Source organism: Malania oleifera, chromosome 12, assembly GCF_029873635.1.
Source record: "Malania oleifera isolate guangnan ecotype guangnan chromosome 12, ASM2987363v1, whole genome shotgun sequence".
NCBI classification, from domain to species: Eukaryota; Viridiplantae; Streptophyta; class Magnoliopsida; order Santalales; family Ximeniaceae; genus Malania; species Malania oleifera.
This window is the reverse complement of record NC_080428.1, coordinates 13,372,721-13,393,037: the sequence shown is the minus strand read 5'-3', so window position 1 is coordinate 13,393,037 and position 20,317 is coordinate 13,372,721. Positions and strand designations below refer to the sequence as shown.

Here is a 20,317-nt window from a genome sequence, read left to right as displayed (position 1 = left end):
TGACCACTTTAAACAGACTTATGTACTAGTTTTGCGTCATACTATCCATTTGTAATAGTTATTTGTTTCTTTTTTCCCCCTTTTTTCCTTGGGGAGCTAATATTAAATTGGTTTTAGTTCATTCTTAATCTTTTTACCTTTAATGCATTAGGTTTGTAAATCTCATGGAGGGGCATATTTGGGTTGAAAGTGAAGGTCTTGGCAAGGGATGTACTGCTATTTTTATTGTAAAACTGGGAATTGCTGATTGCTCAAATGAATCCAAGCTTTCTCTCATGCCCTTAGTGTCAGCAGCTCATGGACAGGCAAATTTTCAAGGGCTCAAAGTTCTTGTTATGGATGACAACGGGTTAGTAGCATAACTCCTGTTATATTTTCTATTCATAATTTAGTTGTGGGCGGCCCAAAATGGATAAATTTTTAGCTAGCTTGGCTTTGAGTACTAATCTGAGTTTTTCTCTGGTTTGGGCTTGTCACGAATCTTTTTAATTTATCATGGTTAATATGTTTAGCAAGGGGCAGTTATCTTGAGCAGCCATACCATTCAAAAATGGTGAAGGTAGTGACCCTTTCTACAATAGTTCTTCACAGCCCCAGTCAATGGGACTTGCATGGGTAAGGATATTTAACATGTTCGAAGCGCATGCTTGGCTTTGACTCAATGCAATGAATATCAGAAGGATGCTTAAAAGTTAATAAAGTCATTTGGGGTCTAGTTTCTGTAAGATACATATGTACAGGCTGTTGGATGACTTAAAATTAAGAAGTATATTTTAATAAACTAAGGTACGAGGTTAAATTGGGGCAAAACCAACTTTGAAGGTTCATGTAGTTAATCTTTTATGATTCTTGATTAGAACTTATAAAGGTCGTTGAGGTATTATAAATTTTGTACATTTTGATTAATTTAAGCTTTGTATGCTATGGATATTTTGGTCATTTGAGTTTGTGGTCTATTACTATGCTTTGCTGGCCATTGGGCTGGTTCTGTTTGCTTTGTTTTGTGGGCTTATATGTTTGGGGTCTACTTTAGTTGTGTCATGCGTAGTAGTTTCAGGATTTGCTTGAGTCACTTTCCACATTTATTTGGCATTCAAGATTTGTCTTCTTAGTGTGTAAGCTTGATTGTTCTAGTCTCTATTTAATGGTGCATTGGAAGATTCTAAGGAAATAAACTGTTATTTTGAAGCCAGTCAGTAATATTAGTTTCATTGGCAAGTGGATTGATAGGTTTTAGTTATCCTAGTAAATGGATATTGCTGGATATTTATTTCTGGACAATTCCTTGGTAGAAGGTTGTAGATTACATTGGCATCTGATTGTATGCTCAATTAGTGGTTTGGATTGGGTTTTACCATCACAGCTGAAATTAGAAGTAATTTTAAGCATGGAGAGCCATAGCCATTAGCTAGGATTACTAACTGGGAAAATGAGTATGCACTGAAAAAAAAAAAAAAGATTTTTCTTTTGTGGGATTTTGGGATATTCCTTCACCATTTATGATGAAACCGCTTTTCAATTGTAAATATAAATAGTGTTTCTCCTATGTCATGTTTTTTCAGTTGTTTGGTTTGATCCCTTGTATAAAACTACAGGATATATTAAAAGGCACTAATCCTGAGGATCAATGGGATTGATTGTGGATCTAACATAACAATATAAACATTTAAGTCATTAATGTAGTGTGTTGGGAGCGTGTATTTTGGGGCTTGATTTGGATTTGTGTGGATTTGGAAGAAACTATATACAATTTATACTACATTTTGTCCAAATACGAGTCCTGAACTCCATGCTCCCAAATGCAGGGCTAGATTTTGTATTTAAGAGCTCATACCTGGATAAGTTTGTACCTCTCCAAAATATTTCCCATTTTGCTTGGTGGGTTGGCCTGAACTTGTATTTGTGGAGCAGAGTTATTTGTTTTTCTAACCAATCAGTAGTATAGATCTGGCTGCTTAGAGTTATTTTTAAGTCCAACCCAAACCTAAAATGATCCAAATCATTCAATTGATAATGACATATACTGAAACCAACTTCCAACTTGGATCCATCAACCATTTCTAAATGATCCAGGTTGGCAATGTCCTGGTTAATTTATTAATTTTTTTAAAGCAAAAGTACTTGTATTGCTATAAGGATTCCAAGGGGGATTGACCCATGACATGAAAGAAATTTGACACTAGACACAATAAAAAATATCCCTTGACAAAATTAACAGGGGAATGAGAGCTATTGCAGAGGAACCCTTCATCTAAAAGTCTACAAGGTCCAGTTGCCCCAGTGAAGATTCAATTCCCTCTGGCTCTGGAATTTTTTTTTTATCCAGACCAGTCAATAAACAACCAGAGAAATTGCACCGAGAGAATCCTCCCTCTCCCTGCTCAAAGATCCCCTCCAAGATTTTATTCCTGTCATCCTTTTCAGCTGCTAGCCATCTTATGCCCAAAGCCATATAAATGAATCTCCATGGAGCTTTAACCTACAAGTTACAAGTACCCCCTGCCTCAAATTATCTGCTATTTTAATTCTTTCACTGGCTGCCTTCTGTAAAAAAAGCCGTTCCATAGGGGCCCTTGTTTTTCCATAAAGCTTTGTAAGCATTGTATTAATTAAAGAACCTAAAACAAACGATAGATCTTCTGCTCTATTTAGAATTATTTCACGCATTGTACCATTAATAACTTAAGGTAATAAGCAACAATAAACACGATTAGTGGCAACCTTTCCTCACTAGTTGGGGGCGTATATGTCAGATGCTCCTAGGCTTTAAGCTTGTTACAAATGAATTGAATTTGGGTAACCCCCAAAGACTTGGTGAACAAGTCAGCCAGTTGATATTCAGACTTCACATGTGGTTACAATGAGCTTCTACACAAGTTTCTCTCAAACAAAATGACAATCAACATCAATGTGTTTTGTCCTGTTGTGAACACTGGATTGGAAGCAATATGAATGATAGCTTGATTATGACACATCAATCCCATGGACCATGAATATGGAAAACCAAGTTCAAGCTTGTTTTCAACCAAATGGCTCAATACTCTGGCTCTACACTTACTGTGCAACATCAATCTCCTTATTTTTTGGCGACCCCAAGTTGCCACCAACAAGCATGCAGTGCCTCCTTGTGGATTTTTGTTAAAAGGTGACCCAACCAAATCTGCATTTGCTTCCTTAAACACGAGTATGCTTTGTCCTAATACAATATACCTCGCCCAGGTGCACCTTTAAGGTATCACAACATATAAACAACATCATCTAAGTTTGGTGCATGATAGTGGCTCAAAGATTGGAGAAATTGATGAGGGACTTTTTTTTGGTTGGGAGTAGGTCAGCGTGATAGAGAGCATCTTGTTAGTTGGGTGACTATGAGTAGATCCAAAAGGGAAGGAGGTTTGGGTCTGAGTAATTTGGTGTCCGAAAGCATTTCCTTGGTTGGTGAGTGGTTTTGGCCTTTCTCTTTAGAACTAAAGACCCATTTAGATGTGGAAGACATTTTTCATTCTTCATTTTTCAGTCCTCCAAAGAATTGTAAAAATTTCATTTTTATTTTTATTTTTCCAGGATTTGTATTAAAAAGATAGAAACAAGGAGTTTGTTTAGTTGCGCAAAACATTTTTAATTTTTTATTTCCACATTTCAAAATAATTACAAAAAAGACAGCTTTTTCTTAAGTTAGATAATGGACTTTGGGGCTTGGATTTGGAGTTGTGTGGATTTGGAAGAAATTTAATACATAATCCACACAAATCAAAGTCCAAAATCAGAATTCTATGCTCCCATATGCAAATTAGGAAGTTAGAAATCTAGAAAGTAATAAAAAGATGTTTTCTAATTTTTTTATGTACAACAACAACAACAAACGAAGCCTTAAGTCCCATTAGGTGAGGTCGGCTATATGAATCTTTTTCTGCCAATTTATGCGATCATGGGCAATTTCTTCCGACAAATTTAGGGCTATTAAGTTCTTACTATCTCATTCCAAGTTATTTTAGGTCTATCCCTATCACTTCTACTATCCCTCACAGTAACTAATTTACTCTTCCTCATTGGTGCACTATTTGGCCTACATTGCAGGTGATCAAACCAACAGAGCCATCCCTTCTTTATCTTATCTTCTATAGAAGCTATGCCTAACGTACCGTGAATATGTTCATTCCTTAAATGTCCTTTAATGTTATAACACTCATCCATCTTAGCATTCTCATCTTGACAACTTTTACTTTTTGGATATGTTGTTTCTTAGTCACCCAACATTCTAATACGTATGGCATAATTGGTCTTACAACCATCTTATAGAACTTCCCTTTTAATTTTAAGGGTATTCTACCATCACACAGCAGTCAGCACGCTCGAAGCACTTCTCCATTTTACCCAACCTACTTTAACTCTATGTATTATATCTTCTTCAATTTCTCCTTCAGCTTGCATAATGGATCCAAGGTATCAAAATCTTGTAGTGCTATTGATTTCTTCATCATCTAGTTTAACTTTGTCTCCTATATTCCTCCTACTATGATTGAAAACATTTCATATATTCTATCTTATTTCTACTTATCCTAAAGACTATAGATTTTGAAACTTCTCTCCATAATTATCTAACTTTTTTGTAATTTTTTGAAAAACTAAAATGGTGAGTAAAAACTATTTTTTTTTCAATTAAACGGGCCCTAGCTCTCTTTTGCATAGGGTTATCCACAATAAATTTGGACTTCTACACACAATGAGTGGGATGCTACTATCGGGGCCAATACATATTAAACTCCTTGCAAATTTGTGCTTCTGATTTATTAATATTTCTTCCCTCATGTTCAGTATAGTATTTAATGGGGAGAGATGCTTTTGGGAGGATCATTGGATTGGGGAGGCTCCTTGGGCTGTCATGCATGCTTGCTTCACTCGCTTATCTTCTGTTTATGATACCTCTATTTCTGCCATCATCCTCTTGCCAAATTGGGTATTTTTGGGATTTTCATTTTGTGAGGAACCTTAATGAGAGAGAAATTTGCTAATTAGCTTCCTTGATTAATGTGCTACATTCTTTTCAGTTCCAATTGCGGAGTGACAAGGGTTTGGAGTTTGGATTCTTTTGGGGTTTTTTTGTGACTCATTCTATTTCATTTACTCATTATGCTAATGCTATTCCTTTTGCCCCTTATTATTTCATTTGGAATGCCAAAGTTCCTTCATAGGTTGAGCCTTTACATGACTAGCGATCTTGGGAAAAATTAATGCCAATGACTTTCTTTAGAAATGCAGATCTAACAAGTCTTTATCCCTCGGTGTGTCCCTGCATTAGGAGTGGAGAAACTTTTTTGCGGTTGTCTTATATGGTCATTTGTCTTGGACCCATCGGAGTAACTTGTTCAATGTTTGTGTAGAGAAGTGGGTGTGCCCCTACTCTTTGGAGGAATTCTGTTCTATAAGTTTTAGGGCCTTTGTAAAAAGGAGGAGTTTGTAGTGATGCCTGGTGATGGTTATCTTTTGGTGCATTAGGATGGAGAGAAATGCTAAAATTTTTAGAAGTGTGGCTACTTCTCCTGACTTGCTATTGTGGTGCTCCTTGTGTTATTATGGGTTTCGGAGAATGGTTTCTTTCGACATTTACCTTTTGCTGATTTACAATGGGATTGAGTTGTTTTTCTTCATTAGAATTGTTTTGTAATTATTTGTTTTTTTTCTTATATTTTTGGGGGATGCTTTGACCCCACACCCCCTATTTTTTCTTCCTATCTTTTTATAATAGAGTTCTTTGTTTATTGTTAAGATTTTAAGTAAAACGGAAGACCTAATCACGATGATAGGTCTCTCCCTTTATTTATGATTATGTCATTGCTGTGACCATAATACCCTTACAAACTCACATTTATTAACATAACACTAACACACTAAAAATGCTAAATGACTAAAATAATCATTAAGACTCCCCCTTACTAACTACCATAATACCCTTACAAACTCCCCCTTAAGTTGGAGAATAGGTATCATATGCTCCTAGCTTGTTACAAATGAATTTAACTCAAGCACCACCCCCCTCCCCCAAAAAAAAGCTTTAGTGAACAAGTCAGCAAGCTGCATATTAGACTTCACATAAGTGATTGCAAACTTGCAATGAGCTTTTGCACAAGTTTCTTTCGAACAAAATGGCAATCAACTTCAATGTGTTTTGTCTGCTCATGGAAGACTTGGTTGGAGGCAATATGATAGTAGCTTCATTATTACACATTGTCGGATTTGTAGGGAATAAATTAGGAAATTCTATTTTTTAATATTTGAAATTACTATTTCAGTTTCTAGTAGTTTCAGTTTCCTGTTTTTTAGCCTAGAGATCTGTTGATTTGATTTGCTGATTTTGTGGCCTTCCTAATTTGGTGGCCTTCCTCTACTATTTATTGTGTAATCGTGTTTCTTGTAATTCAATAAGAATTGTTATTCTTCTAAAAAATCCTTCACGGTATCAGAGCCTCGTGCTCTTTTTCTATTTTGTTCTTTCTTCTGATGATGTTGTGTATGTCGACAATGACCGGTGCCCAAAGAAATCCTACCGGCTCTTCCAGTCCTTCCAAAACCATTCTGCCCAATCCCACTATTCCTCTCATGTTTGTATTTGCTTATTACTATTCCCAAAATTTAGCCCTTTATCTCACAGTTACAAAACTCAATGGGCACAACTATCTCGAGTGGGCTTAGTCTGTAAAATTGGTGATCGATGGCAGAGGAAAAATAGGGCATTTGACTGGCGAAATATTGAAACCAGCTGGTGATCCTGATCTAAAAAAATGGCAGTTGAAAAATTCTCTTATTATTGCTTGGCTCATCAATTCCATGGAACCTGCCATTGGAAAACCTCACCTATTTCTTCCCACTGCTAAAGACATCTAGGAGGCCATTCGAGATCTTTATTTGGATTTGGAGAATTCTTCTCAAATATTTGAGTTGAAAACTCGACCGTGGAGATCCAAGCATGATCGTGATGTTACTACTTATTACAACGAATTGGTAACGTTATGGCAGGAACTTGATCAATGTAATGATGATGTTTAGGAGAGCTTGAAGGACCACGCTTGCCACAAGAAAGAGGAAAACGACAGGGTGTACATGTTTTTAGCTGGCCTTAATCGGAGTTTGAACGAGGTCCGAGGCTGCATTCTCGGCAGGAAGCCATTGCCCTCTATTTAGGAAGTTTTTTCTGAAGTTAGACATTAGGAGTCAAGGAGAAAAATCTTGTTACGCAACACTGAACTTGGTTTTAACCTAAAGCCTGAGAGCTCTGCTCTTGTGTCAATAGGTGTTAATAATTTTGACAACGATGGGCATAAGAAACCGTGCTGTGAGCATTGAAAAAAACCATGGCATACGAAGGAGACATGTTGGAAGCTTCATGGTAAACCAACAAATTGGAAGCCAAAATCCAAACGTGACAATTACGCTTATCAAGCCACTACTGGAGAGACTTAGGAGCCTTCTACCAACTTGGATGCAGTCCCTTTTACCAAGGAGCAATTAGAACACCTATACAAATTGTTTCGATCTCCAAAACTGTCCTTAACTACGTCTTGTTCTTTGGTACAGAAGGGTAACTCTCTTGCTACTGCGTTTTTAGGTGTTATTCCTAATTCTGATCATTCTTGAATAATTGATTCTGGCACAACTGATCATATGACTGGTTGCTCCAAATTGTTCTCATCCTCTAGTCCATGTACATGCAATAAAAAGGTCAAAATTGCAGATGGTTCACTCTCGGTAATTGTCGGGATAGGAACTATCAAACTCACTTCGTTGTTAACTCTTCATGATCTGCTCCACGTTCCAAATTTGTCATGCAATTTGTTGTCCATTAGTAAAATTACCTCTGAATCATCAATGTCAAGCTAATTTCTACTCTTCTTATTGCAAGTTTTAGAAATTGACTATGGGGACGATGATTGGCAGTGCTAAGGAAAAAATGGACTCTATTATTTGACGATGGACCTAACTCGAGTAGACAATGTCAAAGTACTTGCTTAAATTCTGTTTCTGTTTTCAAAGATAATGATATCATGTTATGGCATTATAGGTTAGGCCATCCTAGTTTTCAATATTTAAAATGTTTGTTTCCCAATTTATTTCAGAATAAAAGTCCATCTTCTTTTCAATGTGAAGTTTGTTAGTTTGCTAAACATCATCGTGCGTCGTTTTCCACCCAACCCTACAAACCAACTATACCATTTACTGTGATATACAGTGATATCTCGGGCCCATGTTGAACATCTACGTCTTTTGGAAAAAAATGTTTTGTGACCTTTATTGATGATCACACGAGATTAAGTTGGGTTTATTTGATAAAGGAAAAATCTGAAGTGGAAACAAGTTTCAAAAATTTTTACACCATGGTGCAAACACAATTTCAAAAAAATATTCAAATATTGCGGAGTGGTAATGGTCGAGAATATTTCAAAAACATTTTGGGCTAATTTTTTCTTGAAAAAGGAATTATTCATCAAAGTTCTTATGTTGACACTCCGCAACAAAATGGTTTGACTGAAAGAAAAAACAAACACTTATTAGAAGTAGCTCGAGCATTGCTTTTTACCAATCAGGTACCTAAATATCTTTGGGGTGAAGCTGTTCTTACTACTACATATCTCATAAATAGAATGCTTAATAAGGTTTTAAGCTTTGAAACACCTTTTGATGTTTTTCATAAGTTTTATCCAAAAAAATTGGCCGTCTTCTTCTTTACCACTAAAGATATTTGGTTGTACTGCTTTTGTTCATATTCATTGTCATAATTGAGGAAAACTTGAACCCTGAGCCACAAAATGTGTGTTTGTTGGTTATGCTCCCACTCAAAAGGGGTATAAATGTTTTGAACCCATTTCCATAAAAATGTTTGTTACCATGGATGTTACATTATTTGGATTACATCCCTATTTTATGCCACATCTTCAGGGGGGAACCAAAATAAAGATTCGGGCGTGTTTCATGATTTTTCCAAACTGAAGACTCACAAAATGATCCTTCTCCAACTTTGATTATTCAACCTGAAAACCCAAGCTTTATTGTACCAAGAGAAAGTGAGTCGAGTTTATTAGATATTGAAAAGGCAGGTCTTCCTATAGTGGCATCTCATGATGTTCATGATCCTATAATGACTAACAAAGGAGAAACAGAAAAAAAAAACACCACAGCGTTGGTACCATTTGACATTGTCTATTCACGACAGAGAACAACTCGAAAGAAAGGATCTTCCAATCCTTTACACTGTCCAGAATCCATAAACCCTCCAAGTAATGTCCTCACCGAGCCTTTACCTCATGTTCAGTCCATTTCATCTTCGAGTTCCAAGTCCTCTAGTTCTGAACCCGAGTCTAGTTCCAATCCCGAGTTTGATGATTCTGAACTTCCCATTACTGTCCGGAAGAGTGTGGGGTCTTGCACCCAACATCCATTGTCCAATTATGTGTCATATGAAAATCTCTCACCTATTTTTCATGCTTTTACCTCACAATTCCTTGTATGGAGATTCCTAATAGTGTGCAAGATGCTCTGAATGTTCCTGAGTGGAAGGAGGCTGTCTTCAAGGAGATGAAAGCTCTTGAAAAAAATGGCACGTGGGAGTTAGTTGATCTACCAAGAGGAAAGACAATTGTAGAGTGCAAATGGGTGTTTACGATCAAGTATAAATTTGATGGTTCTCTAGAACGGTAGAGCTTGATTGGTCGCCAAGGGATTCACTCACACCTATGGCATTGATTATTTGGAGACATTCGCCCCAGTTGCAAAGCTAAACTTTGTAAGAGTTCTTTTGTCACTTGTAGCTAAATGTGATTGGCCTCTGCAACAATTGGACATAAAAAATGCGTTTCTTAATGGAGACCTGGAGGAAGAAGTGTACATGGATGCACCTCCAGGATTTGGTGAAAAGTTTGGCACAAAGGTGTGTAAACTGAAGAAGTCCTTATATGGGTTAAAGCAATCACTAAGAGTCTGGTTTGAGAAATTCACTCAATTTGTTAAAAGCTAGGGGTATACTCAAGGGAAAGGTGATCATATGATGTTTATAAGACATTCATAGGATGGGAAGATAAAGATACTGTTTGTGTATGTGGACAATATAATTCTTACTGGAGATGATGTACTTGAGATGAATTGATTGAAGACTCCCCTCTCATCAACATTTGAGATCAAGGACTTACGATCTCTAAGGTATTTCCTTAAAATGGAGGTTGCTCGGTCAAAGAAAGGGATTGTTGTCTCCCAACGGAAGTATGTCCTTGACCTCCTTAAGGAAACTGGGATGAGCGGTTGTAGGCCAGTAGACACTCCAATAGATCCCAATTAGAAACTTGGAGATGATAAGGAAGGTGATCCAATGAATACAACTCAGTATCAAAAGTTGGTGGGAAAGTTAATTTACTTATCACATACACGAACCGATATTGCTTTTGTTGTGAGTTTGGTAAGCCAGTTTATGCATTCATCCTATGAGAAACATCTTGAAGCATTTTATCGGATTCTTAGATACTTCAAAAGTACACCAGGCAAGGGTTTACTACACAGCAGAGCATAGAGGCATACACTGATGTAGATTGGGTAGGCTCAATTATTGACAAGAGATCCACATTAGGATACTGTACTTATGTCTGGGGAAATATGGTCACATGGCCAAGCAAGAAACAGAATGTGGTTGCAAGGAGTGGTGCCGAGGCAGAATATAGGGGTATGGCTAACGGAGTTTGTGAGATGCTATGGTTGAAGAGAATTCTTGAAGAGCTGCGGATGCCGGTGAACATGCCAATGAAGTTGTATTGTGACAACAAAGGTGCCATAAGTATTGCTCAAAATACAGTGCAACATGATCGCACGAAGCATGTAGAGATTGATACACTTCATAAAAGAGAAGATTGATAGTGGAGCTGTTTGCATGCCTTTTGTTCCTACTACTCAACAAATAGCCAATATCTTCACCAAATGAATTTTTAGACCTAGTTTTGAGCTCTTTGTAAGCAAGTTGGGTATGATAGATATCTACGCTCCAACTTGAAAGAAGGGGGTGGGGGAGGTCGGATTTCTAGTGAATAAATTAGGAAATTCTATTTTTTAAAAGCTGAAATTACTGTTCCAGTTTCTAGTAGTTTCAGTTTCCTATTTTCTAGCCTAGAGATTTGCTGATTTGATTTGCTGATTTCGTGGCCTTCCTAATTTGGTGGCCTTCCTCTACTATTTATCTTGTAATCGTGTCTCTTGAAATTCAATAAGAATGGTTATTCTTCTTTTCAAAATCCTTCACACATCAACTCTGTAGACCGAGAATGTGAAAAACCCAATTCCTCGAACAAGTTTTTTGACCAAACTAACTCACATGTAGTGTGAACTATGGCCCTATACTCTGACTCAGCACTTGGCCTAGCCACTACAGTTTGTTTCTTACTTAGCCAGGAAACTAAGTTACCACCAACAAAGACACAACATCCGGTTGTGGATCTTTTATCTGGAGGTGATCCGACCCAAGTTTCATATGTATATCCCTCAATATAAGTGTGAACTTTATCTCGATTTAAGAGATTTCTCCCATGTGCACCTTTGAATATTTGCAAGATGCAAATTACTGCATCCCAATGACTTATTCTCAGAGAATCCAAAATTATGTCACGACACTTGTTGCAAAAGATATATATGGTCGAGTGACTGTGAGATTATTCAATTTTGCAGCAAGTCCCCGATACTGTCCTAGGTTAGGCAACAAATCACCCATATTCAACACTTAACATCTTGTTAGGATTCATGGGCGTATCAACAGGTTTAGATCCTAGTAGCCTAGTCTCATCCAAAATATTAGGAATATACTTTCTCTGAGTCAAAGTAGTTCCCATACAAGATCTGGATACTTCTTGGGTTCATCAATGGTCCCAAATCTTTGGTTTGAAAATTAATATGTAGAAAATGTTTTAGGCCTTGAAAACTTTTATCATCATCACCTATAATCACAATATCATCCACATACACAATAATTAGAATGCTACTTGATGGACTATGATGATAAAATACAAAGTGATCCATTGCACATTGTTGAAGGCCAAACTCAAGTACTACAACACTTAATCGACCGTACCATGCTATGGGAGATTGTTTTAAGCTATATAATGGCTTCTTGAGTTGACATAGAAGCCTAACTCCCCTTGAACCAATAAACCCAAGTGGTTTCTCCATATAGACCTCCTCCTTAAGATCATCATGCAGGTAGGCATTCTTCACATCTAATTGATGCAGAGGCCAGCAATATGTGGTGACCAAGGAGATGAACAGACTTTCTTAGGTAAGTTTGGTGATTGAGGAGAATGTGCCTAAATAATCCAAACCATATTCTTGAGTATATCCCCTAGTAACAAGATGTGCCTTCAAATGAGCCACAAAACCATCAGGGTTGACTTTAAAGAATATAGATTTGTTAGGATGAAGAGATACCAATTCCCAAGTATCATGTTCTTTTAATGCACTCATCTCTTTATCCTTTGCATCCCTTTATCCAAAGTGAGCTTAGGCTTAAGTAATAGATTTATGGAGGGCAACAAAGGATAGGGTAGTAACAAAACTATAGGAGGGTGACAAGAAGCCATAGCAAACAAAGTTGGAAATGGGATGTTGTGCACTTGTGCTTTTACCTTTCCTTATAGCAATGGGAGGATCAACATTGTGGGAAATATGATTGTCAAAGGAGGAAACAACAACCCAAAGGCATAGCAATAGAAGCTAGAGGGGACTTTCCTGGAGATGCCATCATGAATGCACCTCAAGTTAAAATGATTGAGATGATAAGGACTCGAACAACATGGAGACACAGGTGGATGACTGGGTAAGGACAACAAATTGGAATCTGGAAGATTAGGTAGAGGAAGAGTCTCATTGAGATCAAAATTCAGAAGCACTCAAGGATTGAGAGTAGTATGGTGCAGTCTTATAGGCTTAGAAAAGGTAACGTCAATAGAAACAAAAACCCAATGCAGAGTAGGATATAAAAAGGATATCCCTTTTGAGTACACAAGTAGCTAGAGAGACATTTAATAACGCAAGGATCCAACTTTTCCATCTCAGGTGTTAGCTGATAAACAAAGGACGCTCACTCCAATATATGAGGTGATAAAGAGAACAAAGGGGAATTAGGAAAGAGAACCGAGTAGAGAATTCTACCACCAAGAATAGAGGATTGCATTTTGTTGGTAAGATAGCAAACAGTGAGTACGCCATCAGTCCAAAAACACTTTAGGAGCATGCCTTTGATAAAGTAAGGTGTGATTGACTTCAAGGATATGTCTATTTTCCCTCTCTACAGCCCAATGTTGTCAAGGACTATGGGCACTTTTTTTTTTCCTTTTTTTTTTAATTTTTAAAGGACTATGGGCACAAGATGACTAATTATAAGTACTGAATTGAGTATTGAACTACTCTCTAGCATTATCACTCCATAGTAGTTAGTAACCAAACAGGCAAAACCAAATTGTGTCTTTATTTCAGAACAAAAGGCACAAAATGTATGAAATGATTCAAATCGATCTTTTATTAAATAAAGCCAAGTCATACTTGAATAATCATCCACAAAGGCTACAAAGTATTGGCAACCTAACTTGGACATAACCCTGCTAGGAGCTCAAACATCAGAATGGACTAACTTGAAAGGGCTTGCTGTCTGTTTATTGACTCAGTAAGCAAAAAGGACACAATGATGGTTTCCCAATTAACATGATTCACACTCAAGACTAGACATAGGGCTCGAGTAAGAACTAGTAGTTTTAACTTTTCCAACAAAGGATGACAGAAGCGATGATGATTTTGGAGTGGTGTGGTAGCAGCAGTGCAGGCTCTAGAAGAAGATAGCAGCTCAAAGTGGCAAAGTTTACCAGCTTCACGCCCTTTGCCAATGTTCTTCCTTGTCTTCAAATCTTGAATGACCATAGAATCAGGAAAGAATGCTACTGAAAAATTCATGGATTTGGTAATCTATTGAACAATTCATGGATTTTGTGATCTTTCTAATTGATAAGATTGAAAGGGAGCTTGGAATACACAAAATTGAAGGAAGAGAAATAGAGGAAGTGGGATTTATGGTCCTTATTCCCTTAATGGCATTGGTGGACCCGTCAACAAGAATAATACGAGGAATAGTAAAGAAGAAATTAGGTATACATGTTATATGATTAGTGGCAGCGGAATCTATTACCGAAGGACTTGGATGAGAAGTACTGGGTGATGGGCAAGCTGTAGGGTTACCTTTCTGTGCAAGAGATTCAATGGAAAGGGAAGCTTGTTGGGATGCTTGATTTTGCTGGAATTTGGAATACTCTTCCTCTGACAGATAAGGTATGCTGCCCCCTACTTGGGCTTGGAAGCGTGGAATCTATGGTGGCTGCATTGGTGACATGAGGAGGTTTACCATGGATATCCTAACATTGCTTATTTGTATGACCTGTCCTCAATGAGTGCACTTGCAAGGATAGCCTCTACCTTATCCATCTCTTTCACCATTGGCCCTCCACCTTGCCTGAAATACTTTCCACCATTGCAAAACCCTCATTGTTGCAGCCATTCAATACTGGCTGAAGCCCCTTTTCCCCTTCACAGCCCCTCACCATCATCACAGTCCTAATCATGTTGTAAGTTCTAGTAGCCCAACAAAGCTACTGTGACCGGAGAGAGGATATATTGAATGCTGCTTGCAGAAATTTTGGACTGCAAGAGTGAATACTGAAGATAAGTTGAATCCGACTGTGAGGAATTGAGGCTTTCCTTTGTGATTTTGAGAAATACTGAAGATAAACTGAATCTCATTGTGAGAATTGAGGCTTTTGTGTGAGACTTTGAGGAATATTGAAGGGAAACTGTATCTCTGATTGCGAGAAATTAAGGATTTTCTGTGAGATTTTCAGAGTAGACAATAAATAATTCTTTCTAGCATCAGTTCCAGGTTTTTGAGTTAAGGCTGGAACACAAGGAAGCGAAGAGGGTTCTGCTAATGGGCTGCCATACTTTGGCTTAGATTATCTGTAACTGCTATACTTTTTATTGTATTTATTTGTTCTTATGTTCTATGTAATTATATTACAACATTCTGCAATTATAGGTTATTTTTTCCTGCACTTCTTTCTATTTTCCTCTTCTTGAAGTATAACCTAATTATCTTTATATCCAAACACACCATGAAAAAGAAAACACTGCATCTTTCGTCTCTGCATAACATATATGATTTTCTTGGATTAATTTTCATATTCATTGTCTTGAAAGCAGAAATTATAAACAAGGTTTTGCATCCTTGATATTTGAAATTTCCATGCACTCTTTTCCCAAAGAAAAAGAAACAGGAAAAGAAGCTCTCAGGAACAAATAAGAATTCTGTGCCTAGTGATGTTTACAGTTCTTGTTTTGCTGTTTAAACCAGGGAATATGTAGGTCCACCTCAATTGCAGGTGTGAGTCTCAAGCTTTTTTGTAACTTTGAAAAGTGAAAACTTTAGCATAGTTTGCGTGAGCCGAACATCATTTCTTGATTTATATATTTGCATTTTCTTTCATTGTTCCTTCTGTCATTCTAATTGCTATCTCTAGCAAGCTTGCCTTGCATGGTGCACACTTCACTTCTATTAACTCAGAGCTAGGTGTCCAGTCTCATGAAGCGTGTGATGCAGCTCCTGCTACCTTCTACCAGTGCCTAATGTTTTTCAGACAAAGATCAAAATGGTTTTAAATTGTGCTGTTGGTCTTTTCCTTCTTATTACATGGACAGTTGACTAAAAAACTTGATTGATTTTATCTGACTTGACCAATCTGAAGGGTCAAGTTTTGATTGAGTTATAATCAAAGTCAACAGGACGGTGGAAGAAGAGCTGGAGAATGTTGTTAAGTTGCTATTTTTTAATCTGTTTACTTTGGTGCATTTAATTGGATGCCTGTGGTGGGAGAGACTGCTGTGCTAGGTGTCTTGAAGGTAGTTGGTCAATTCATGGTCATGCCCTTCTATTTCGAAAAGGAAATTGTTGCATATATATATATATATATCTATGTTTGTGTGTGTGTGTGTCTATATATGTGGAGTGCTGATTTGAACTCTTAAAATCATGATGCAGGGTCAGTAGGAGCATCACAAAGGGACTTCTTGTGCATTTGGGATGTGATGTAACTTCCGTAAGCTCAGGTGATGAGTGCTTGCGCTTCATTTCTCAGGAGCACAAAGTGGTGTTCATGGATGTCAGCATGCCAGGTATAGACAGCTATGCACTTGCTGTACGGATATATGACAAATTCGCAAGACGCCTTGAAAGGCCATTAATAGTGGCCTTGACTGGGAACACAGACACGGCTGCCAAGGAGAGCTGCTTGAGAGTTGGTATGGATGAAGTTGTATTGAAGCCCGTTTCACTTGATAAGATGAGGAGTGTTCTGTTGGAGCTTTTAGAGCACCGAGTTGTGCGGGAGACATGATGTACTTTAGAGAAATGCTCAAAATCAGATTTTTTTTTTTTTTTTTAAACTTCTTTTTGGTTTTGATTGGAAAAATGATTTGCTAAAGATTCTTTGCCTTTTTTATTTGTTTAATTTTTTTTTTTATAGCTTAAATAAGTTATGTACATATTACACTCTACACTACATCCCGGAAATCCAATGGAAGATGCACTGGTGTTACCTAAATTGCATTTGCATGCCGGTGGAAGGCTGACGGATCCTCTCTCTACGACTTCTCTTAAAACATTGGCCGAAGGCCCAGAAACTATAGTAGGGAGCTGCAACCCCGTTCATAAAAACAAGAAGTCTCTTGGATGATCCCTTGCAATGATCATGTTTACCTTGATGCAGTTTGTGTATGCGCATGCCTTCAAGGTCTTGACTGGGTTTCCTGCATCCGCACTCTCCATTTTAGTCCATCTACTGAAGCTTAATTTTTATTTTGACCGCATTCGAGTTGGCTGGTAAAAAAAATCATTTAGAGATGAATTTGATCATGTACAGCATTTCTCATTAAGATATAGAGAAACTAGCGAGGTTGGGCTCGACGCAATATTTGCTCCTAAAGTTTAAAGATAGCTCTAAAATGGTCGAACTGTCAAATTGTGTCTCTACCTGTGCATATATAATGGGCAAGTATCGGATGACTGGATTATAAGACCTTTCCGGTTTAGTGTTTCATGCAACACAATTCTGATATTTGCTTGTATGGATGACGTAAATTTTTTTATATTTTTTGAAAGACTTAGATAATTACCAAATTGTTCTGACTAAGTTAACCACATAATACAAATATAAAATAACAGCGTACATTATTCATGAACAGTGCCTTCATGGCTCTTCTTGTCCGTGATACCATGAGAACAATTGCCAGGAGCAACATTGAAGACAACGTACCCAAGACATTGGCATGGTTGGGTTTACAAGAACACTCGCTGGAAGAGGTTAATCTATTAGTATGTGCCTCTCACTCTGACAATTGCCATCCTTTTATGCACCTTTCTCTACTGTAGGAGCAGGCTTCCAAATGTTTTAATTATTGATAAAACTGGAGATAAAGAAACCCATATGATGGTACAATAAAATACAGACTGGTTTTGGATAAGGCTGATTTGCTGTATGCTCTTTTTCGGTCGAATGTAGATCGCATGGGCTTATTCTGTGTGAATTTTGTTTTTTTCCATGGTCTTACACTATATATAAATATATATTTGTCTCGTATGGTTTCTGGCTTGGTCCACTATGCTTCTATACTTGAACATGTTATCAATGTCGTGTTGTGTGGATAATATAAGCTTCCCGAAAAATTAGCATTACTTTCAACATGCACATCATTTAATTCTTCATAATATCTCTCAAAGTAATCATCCATTGAGAGATGAAACTCAATATTAATGGAGACGACAATATTAGTTAAATAAATTATTTTTTTCTTTATTTTGCCTCATAATTCCATTTTTTTTTTCTTTTGATTATATAGGTATTTCAGCCACCAATGAGCCCTTCGGATCCTTTGATGCGGTATCAAACTTACGGATCAGCATCCTCCGTCCCCAGGTCTCGTTGATTAGGGTAAAGGTTGAAATGCGGATACAGCTTCCATGCATCAGTTGGACGTTCGGCCAACTCGATTCCTGGGACACATCTCCATTTCCATCCATGGTCCCTGCTGGCTCATAGAGAACTCTCACCATCTACGGTCCCCGCTGGCTCACAGAGCGAACTCTCACCATCCACGGTCTACACTGTCTCACAGAGTGAACTCTTATCATTCATAAGTATCATTGACTCCGTAAGTGCTCATACTTTCGTTTCTTGATTACCATTTAAATGATGGATGAGTTCCATTGGCATGTCAATGTCTCTATATTGAAGTTATAATTTTCCAAATCTCACTATCGCTTTGGAGTGGGGTTTAGAAAACTCAAATTGAAAATTTACTTATGTCAAAACGACGACGATCATAACTAGGACCTCATGGTGGTGCCTGATCGTCGATTCAATAGCAGATTTAACGAGAAATTGAGAAATTAAGGAAAATATATCTTTCCCCAGGAGTGGTGTCTACGCCGCTCCCACGACAAATTCGCTCATTAGAAATGTCGGTGGCGGAGTTAGGAATCCAACGACATCTTCTGTTTCTCGATCGGTCGAATATCTGTCGAGAAATGAGGGAAGAGAGAGAGGTGGCGACGGAGAGCCTGAGCTCTCTTTCTTTCTCTGCGCAGGAAGCTCAGCTTCCTTATCTTCTCTTTTTTTTTTTTTTTAACTTACTTTAACTTAACCTATATCTATAAAATCTTATATTATAATATAATATATTATATTATTTAATTAATAATAATTTAATTAATTTTAATTTTTAATTAATTAATTTATTATTTATCATTTTTTTAATTAATTAATTTTTAAAATTAAAAAAAAAAATTTTTTCCTAGGTTATTACATTCTTCCCTTCTTTAAAGAATTTCGTTCTCAAAATTTTGCTAACTAATCAACCATTTCCCTAACTTCTGAAATCAACTAGCTAACCTCATACCACAGATTTCCATATACTTCAATTTAAATATCAAACATCCAAGTTGACCACGAACCATTAAATCACATCACTTAAATTATTCTCTTTCAAATATTTTCCTCTACAAATCAATCAACCTAACCTTCGAGTTCAAATTCCAAGTTCTTATTTCTCTGCTCGGAAACATCACCATCAATGAATTTACCATGATTTTCTGAAACTAACTACTTCTTCAGAAAAGTACAGAAGATCATCAAGGGATTTCTGCCCCCAAGCTTATGAAACATGATTTAGAATTCCTAACAGTATCTTAATCTACCTATTCCTATCCTTATCGCAACTCAATCATATACTCTGGTATAAATCATTCATAACCTGATATTCTAATATTTCCATATCCAGGCGATGTGAAATTAATCACACTTCCGGCTGGACATTGCTCTGATACCATAATGTAACGTCCTGAATCCTTAAACCCAAGTCCGACGCGTTATACCTGTTAAAATCCTTGATAATCCATAATCAACATTTACGCAAGGAAAAACATAATTATAATCTTCCAGCAAATATAATACCAGAGTTTACTAATTCCTATTTATAATCCACAGTAATCATCCATCACCTGCATTTCCATAAATTTACATAACTCTTAAAACATTTCAGTATTTTCACAATCATTCTTTACTCAACAGTCTTTAAATATAAAGACATAAAATATAAATATTTATACATCCCAAAATTAATATAGAAATATACCTTTTTCTTTTAATACTTATCAAAAAGTATAAAAAACCCTCGAGCTCTCTAAACTCGATCTCAAGGAAATTCTGAAAAAAATACATTTATATTCGGGTGAGGCACATTTCAGTAAGGGAAAAAATAATATATTAAACACAGCGTGTGGTTAACATGAGGTATATAACAACATAATATTTAACATTTGAAAATCATTAACATAATTTATGAAATCATTTTCTGATCTTAATTAAATATATGCAAAAGATTTAACTCATAAGATTACCCGAAGATAGGGGTGATTATCCGCCAATACAAGTAGCACCCCTCTGCCCTGATACCTAGGCAACCCAAAGGTCACAGCAGAAGTATACCACGACACTCATCTTACTTAGTAAGCCCTCAAGTATTAAATTGATCTCGTACTCACATAGTTCAAACAAAGGTTTATTGGCGAAGGTTCCCAAGAATAGGGAAATCTACCCACCCATACAAGTAGGTTCCATCTGCCCTAATACGTTATGCAACTACTACTACATCTGAAGTTGCTAGTGCACTTGCCTTTCTCAGCAAGCCCTCAGGCGAAGAGTAC

General features: G+C 37.0%; 1 protein-coding gene across 1 annotated transcript in view; it reads left to right on the top strand.

Annotated features, from left to right (window-relative positions):
* The window catches only part of LOC131144605 (ethylene receptor), a 56,338-nt gene extending 39,680 nt beyond the window's left edge, over nucleotides 1-16,658 (top strand). Inside the window, exons 6-7 of the mRNA XM_058093338.1 lie at nucleotides 152-349; nucleotides 16,097-16,658. Of these exons, the coding sequence (XP_057949321.1) occupies nucleotides 152-349; nucleotides 16,097-16,451 (553 nt within the window). The 3' untranslated portion in view covers nucleotides 16,452-16,658. The remainder of the gene's footprint in view (nucleotides 1-151; nucleotides 350-16,096) is intronic.
* The last annotated feature ends 3,659 nt before the right edge of the window (nucleotides 16,659-20,317 follow it).